This window comes from Lactuca serriola, chromosome 7 (genome assembly GCF_051521515.1).
Source record: "Lactuca serriola cultivar US96UC23 chromosome 7, Lser_US96UC23_V15, whole genome shotgun sequence".
NCBI classification, from domain to species: domain Eukaryota; kingdom Viridiplantae; phylum Streptophyta; class Magnoliopsida; order Asterales; family Asteraceae; genus Lactuca; species Lactuca serriola.
Genome location: NC_136414.1, coordinates 86,934,530 through 86,939,345, shown reverse-complemented (window position 1 = coordinate 86,939,345; position 4,816 = coordinate 86,934,530). Strand labels below are relative to the sequence as shown.

General features: G+C 42.0%; 1 protein-coding gene across 1 annotated transcript; it reads left to right on the top strand.

Moving 5' to 3' along the window:
* Positions 1 to 2,943: 2,943 nt before the first annotated feature.
* On the top strand, positions 2,944 to 3,417 carry LOC145064183 (uncharacterized). The gene has a single exon (XM_079011682.1). It carries the CDS (start codon positions 2,944 to 2,946, stop codon positions 3,415 to 3,417), a length of 474 nt encoding a protein of 157 aa, XP_078867808.1.
* Positions 3,418 to 4,816: the final 1,399 nt, after the last annotated feature.

Here is a 4,816-nt window from a genome sequence, read left to right as displayed (position 1 = left end):
ATCAAGTGTCTTTCCTAGAGGTGTTTTGGAAGATGTCCTAGTTAAAGTAAACCAATTGGTCTTCCCGGCGGATTTCTATGTGATTGACCTAGATGAACAAGTATCCTCGAAATCGGGTATAATCTTACTTGGGCAACCATTCTTGAAGACGGCTAGAACAAAGATTGATGTGTATGCGGGAAGCTTAACCATGGAATTTGATGGTGAAACAATAAGTTTTAACATTTATGATGCTATGAGGTATCCTAGTGATGTTTCATCTTTGTGCTTCATAGATGATGTCGAACCATTGACTCAGGAATTGTTCGAGTTGTGTGATGATGACATGTTAGAGATGGTTTTGAGCAAGGGGTTTGATTGTGAAAAATTAGCCAAGAAGTTGGAGCTCTATTCATTAGAACCCGAAATTGAAAGATTAGTCAACAATTAGGAGATTAAGAAGACCACCCAATTTAGTGTGAAGCAAATTGAATAACCTCAAACTCACACGAGATTGCCACCCTCCCTTGTCCAACCGCCAGAATTAGAATTGAAGGTCCTTCTTCAACATTTGAAGTATGCATACTTGGGAGATAACGAGAACCTTCCAGTAATCATTTCAACTCACCTAACCAAGTGTGTAGAAGAACAACTCCTAAAGGTTTTGAGGGAACATAAAGAAGCAATGCATTGGACGATTGCGGATATCAAGGGTTTGAGTCCCTCCACTTGTATGCACAAGATCTTAATGGAGGATGAATGCAAGCCAAGTAGGGACGCACAAATAAGGTTGAATCCGCCAATGATGGAAGTGGTCAAGAAAGAGATTTTGAAGCTCCTAGATGCAGGGATGATCTATCCAATCTTGGATAGCAAGTGGGTGAGTCCGGTTCAAGTCGTGCCAAAGAAAACGGGAATCACGGTGGTCGAAAACAACAAAGGTATGATGGTCCCCACCTGTGTGCAAAACGGGTGGAGAGTATGTATTGACTACCGTAAGCTCAATGCAAGCACACGAAAAGATCATTTCCCATTGCCTTTCATTGACCAAATGTTAGAAAGGTTGGTCGGGAAATCTCATTATTGTTGTCTCGACGGGTATTCCAATTTTCACCAAATTCCGGTGGCACCGGAGGACCAAGAAAAGACAACATTTACATGTCCATTTGGTACTTTTGCATACCGGAGAATGCCATTCGGATTATGTAATGCCCCGGCCACTTTCCAAAGTTGTATGGTTAGTATCTTTTCAGAATACGTTGAAAACATAATTGAGGTTTTTATGGATGATTTCACAGTATATGGCAACTCTTTTCAAGAATGTTTGACCAATCTCACAAAAATTTTAAAAATATGCATTGAAACAAACTTGGTTTTGAATTTTGAGAAATGTCATTTCATGGTGATTCAAGGTCTCATTTTGGGTCGCATTGTGTCTAAAAAAGGAATTGAGGTAGATAAGGCCAAAATTGATGTTATTCAAAGCTTACCTTACCCGACTTATGTTCGGGAAGTTCGTTCTTTTTTGGGCCATGCAGGTTTCTACCGAAGGTTCATCAAAGATTTTTCAAAGATAATAAGACCAATGTGCCAACTCTTGCAAAAGGAGGTTGATTTCGAGTTCAATGAGGCATGCAAAGAAGATTTTGACAAGCTCAAGGAGTTGCTTACATCCGCTCCCATCATGCAAGCACCAAATTGGGATCTCCCCTTTGAGATCATGTGTGATGCCAGCAACTATGCGATAGGCTCCGTTTTGGGTCAGAAGATTGTGAGGGCCTACCACGTGATCTATTATTCATCAAGGACACTAGAAAATGCTCAAAGAAAGTACTCTAAAACGGAGAAAGAGCTATTGGACATAGTGTTCGCCTTGGAGAAATTTAGACAATACCTACTTGGTACCAAGGTCATAGTGTATTCGAATCACACAACACTTAAGTACTTGATGATGAAGAAAGATGCAAAGCCGAGACTCATCCGGTGGATCCTACTGTTACAAGAATTTTCCTTGGAAATTCGGGACATGAGTGGATGCGAGAACCTGGTTGCCGATCATCTAAGCTGGATCACTTCAAATTAAACCCCTCTCCCGTTGCGGGACGAGTTTACGGATGGGCATATCTTTTCCCTTACTCAATCTATTCCTTAGTATGACGATATCGTTAACTTTTTGGTCACAAAAAGGTATCCCGACACATTCACACGTGCTCAAAAAGAAAAGCTCAAAAGTGATGCAAAATATTATGTGTGGGATGAGCCTTATTTGTGGAAACATTGTCCCGATCAAATCATTAGGTGATGTGTACCCCAACAAGAGCATCAATCTATTTTGCAATTTTGTCATGAATTTGCTTGTGGGGGACACTTCAGACCTAGCCGAACCTTGAGAAAGGTTCTTGAAGTGGGCTATTTTGGCCAACCATGTCACGCGAGTGTTATTTGTTTTGCAAAAGTTGTGAGCGGTGCCAAAGGACGGGAACCATTTCGCAAAAGAACCAAATGCCCCAAAATCCAATCCTTGTTTTTGAAATTTTTGACGTATAGGAGATTGATTTCATGGGCCCATTTCCCGTCTCATTTGGCAACATTTATATTTAACTCGCGGTTGACTATGTCTCTAAGTGGGTTGAAGCCAAAGCCACAAGATCGGATGATGCCAAAACAGTTATCGACTTTTTAAAGTCTAATGTTTTTGTGAGATTCGATGTGCCTAGAGCTTTGATTAGTGATCGAGGGACGCATTTTTGTAACAAGATGATGGAGGCTCTATTAAAGAAGTACAACGTGACCCACCGTGTTTCAAAAACCTATCACCCTCAAACGAACGGTCAAGCAGAGGTTTCGAATTGTGAAGTGAAGAGTATACTAGATAAAATAGTGAATCCCTCAAGAAAATACTGGAGTTCAAGGCTTGATGATGCCTTGTAGGCCTATCGGACTACGTACAAGACCCCGATAGGAATGTCTCCGTTTAGGTTGGTCTTTGGAAAGCCATGCCATCTTCCCGTGGAATTGGAACACCGTGCATTTTGGGCGGTCAAACAATGCAATTTCAACATCGATGAGGCGGGAAGGCATAGAAAGCTTAAACTCCAAGAGTTGGAGGAGTTGAGAAATGACTCCTACGAAAACTCGAGGATTTACAAGGAAAGGACAAAGCTTTTCCATGACAAGTCCATTACCCGCAAACATTTTGAGCCGGGACATAGGGTTTTGCTTTATCATTCGCGATTGAAATTATTTCTAGGAAAATTGAGGTCAAGATGGATAGGTCCGTTTGTTGTGTTAAAAGTCTTTGAACATGGAGCAGTTGAAATTCAAATTGAAGAAACGGGGAAAATCTTTAAAGTCAATGGGCATCGATTGAAAGCTTTCTATGAAGGTTTTAATGCAAATATCTTAGAAGTCATCCAATTGGATGCCCCAGTATACTGAAATCAAGAAGGAAGCACGTCTCACCAAAGACGTTAAAGAAGGGCATTTTTGGAAAACTAAAGTTTTCATCTTTTGTAGTTCCGAATATATGTCGTGGTTGGTTCATTTTTGGATTTAACATCTCTTCTTCTTCCTATTGAGATAAAAGAATGTTGGAATTAAGGGCCCAGTGTTCGTAATGGTGAAAGAGCAAAAAAAAATTTGGAATATGTCAAGCCAGCACATGCGGTCCACGTGTACTCAAGGACCTGTCCGCCTGTTTATTAACACGGACCGCATACTACCCCACTAAGCTGTCCTCGTCCATTATCAGCAAACAGAAGAGTTTCAGCCTTATCCACGCGGACTGCGTGTACTCGAGCTTCCGTCCGCGGGTTTATTAACACGGACCTTTTGTGGTCCCTCAAGTGTCCGCGTCCATCACCCAAAAACAGAAGAATTCCAGTCCAGTTCATGCGGACCGCGTGTCATCGGAAGCTTGTCCGCGTGTTTATTAAAACATACCGTTTGTGGGTAGGAGTCGATCGCGTGTCGTGAAACATAAATCAGAATAGCTAGAGGTTTATTCACGCGGACCGCATGTACTCGCGTCCGCATCCGCGTGACTTGTTGATCAGCGTTGACTTGTTTTTAACTAGGTTTGACCGCCACTTAACCCCACTTATACTCCAGCTGGCCCTTCCTTCTTCCCCATTCTTCTTCTTCCCTTCTCTTAACCTCCATTAGAACACCTCCATCTCCACCACTAAAACTAACTTTCCCTTCAAACTGCCGGTCGGAATTTTGCGAGACCACCGCCATTCTTCTCCAAATTCAGAGCTCTAGAAACCCCACTAAAACAACGGTCCGTTCTGTTGTTGTATCTCGGGGCATCACCACCATCCCATCACCACTTTCTGGCCGATTTCCGGCCAACTCCGGCCACCTCTCGCGATTCTGACACCACCATTGTACTCCTCTTGGACAAGGCTACAAACCCCACCAAAAATATTTCCCAAAGCTCGCCGGAAAACTTCGCCGGAATTTCAAGCCATTTCCGGATTCGTCGGGTTTTCGTGGTAAATTGCTTCTCCCGGGATATTAAACAAAAGCTTAAATCTTGGGGTGGAGAGTTGCAAGATTATCAAATCCCGAATTTTCGCGCGCAAACTTTGAACTTTCAACAAAAACGGGTACTTTCTTTCCTTTTTTTAATTGATCAATATGCATGTTCGTTCATATGCTATTGTATCAAATGAATTTAGGAATCACTTCTTGCTTTGATTGTTGAATTGCTTTAGAAGTCCATAGGGAGTTAGTTGCTGATTTGGATTGACATACTGTTTGTTGAAATTCTGGTTCGTGTAGTGGTTATTTTTCATGCAGGAAGTCCATGTCTACATCTAGGAAGCGCCCGGCT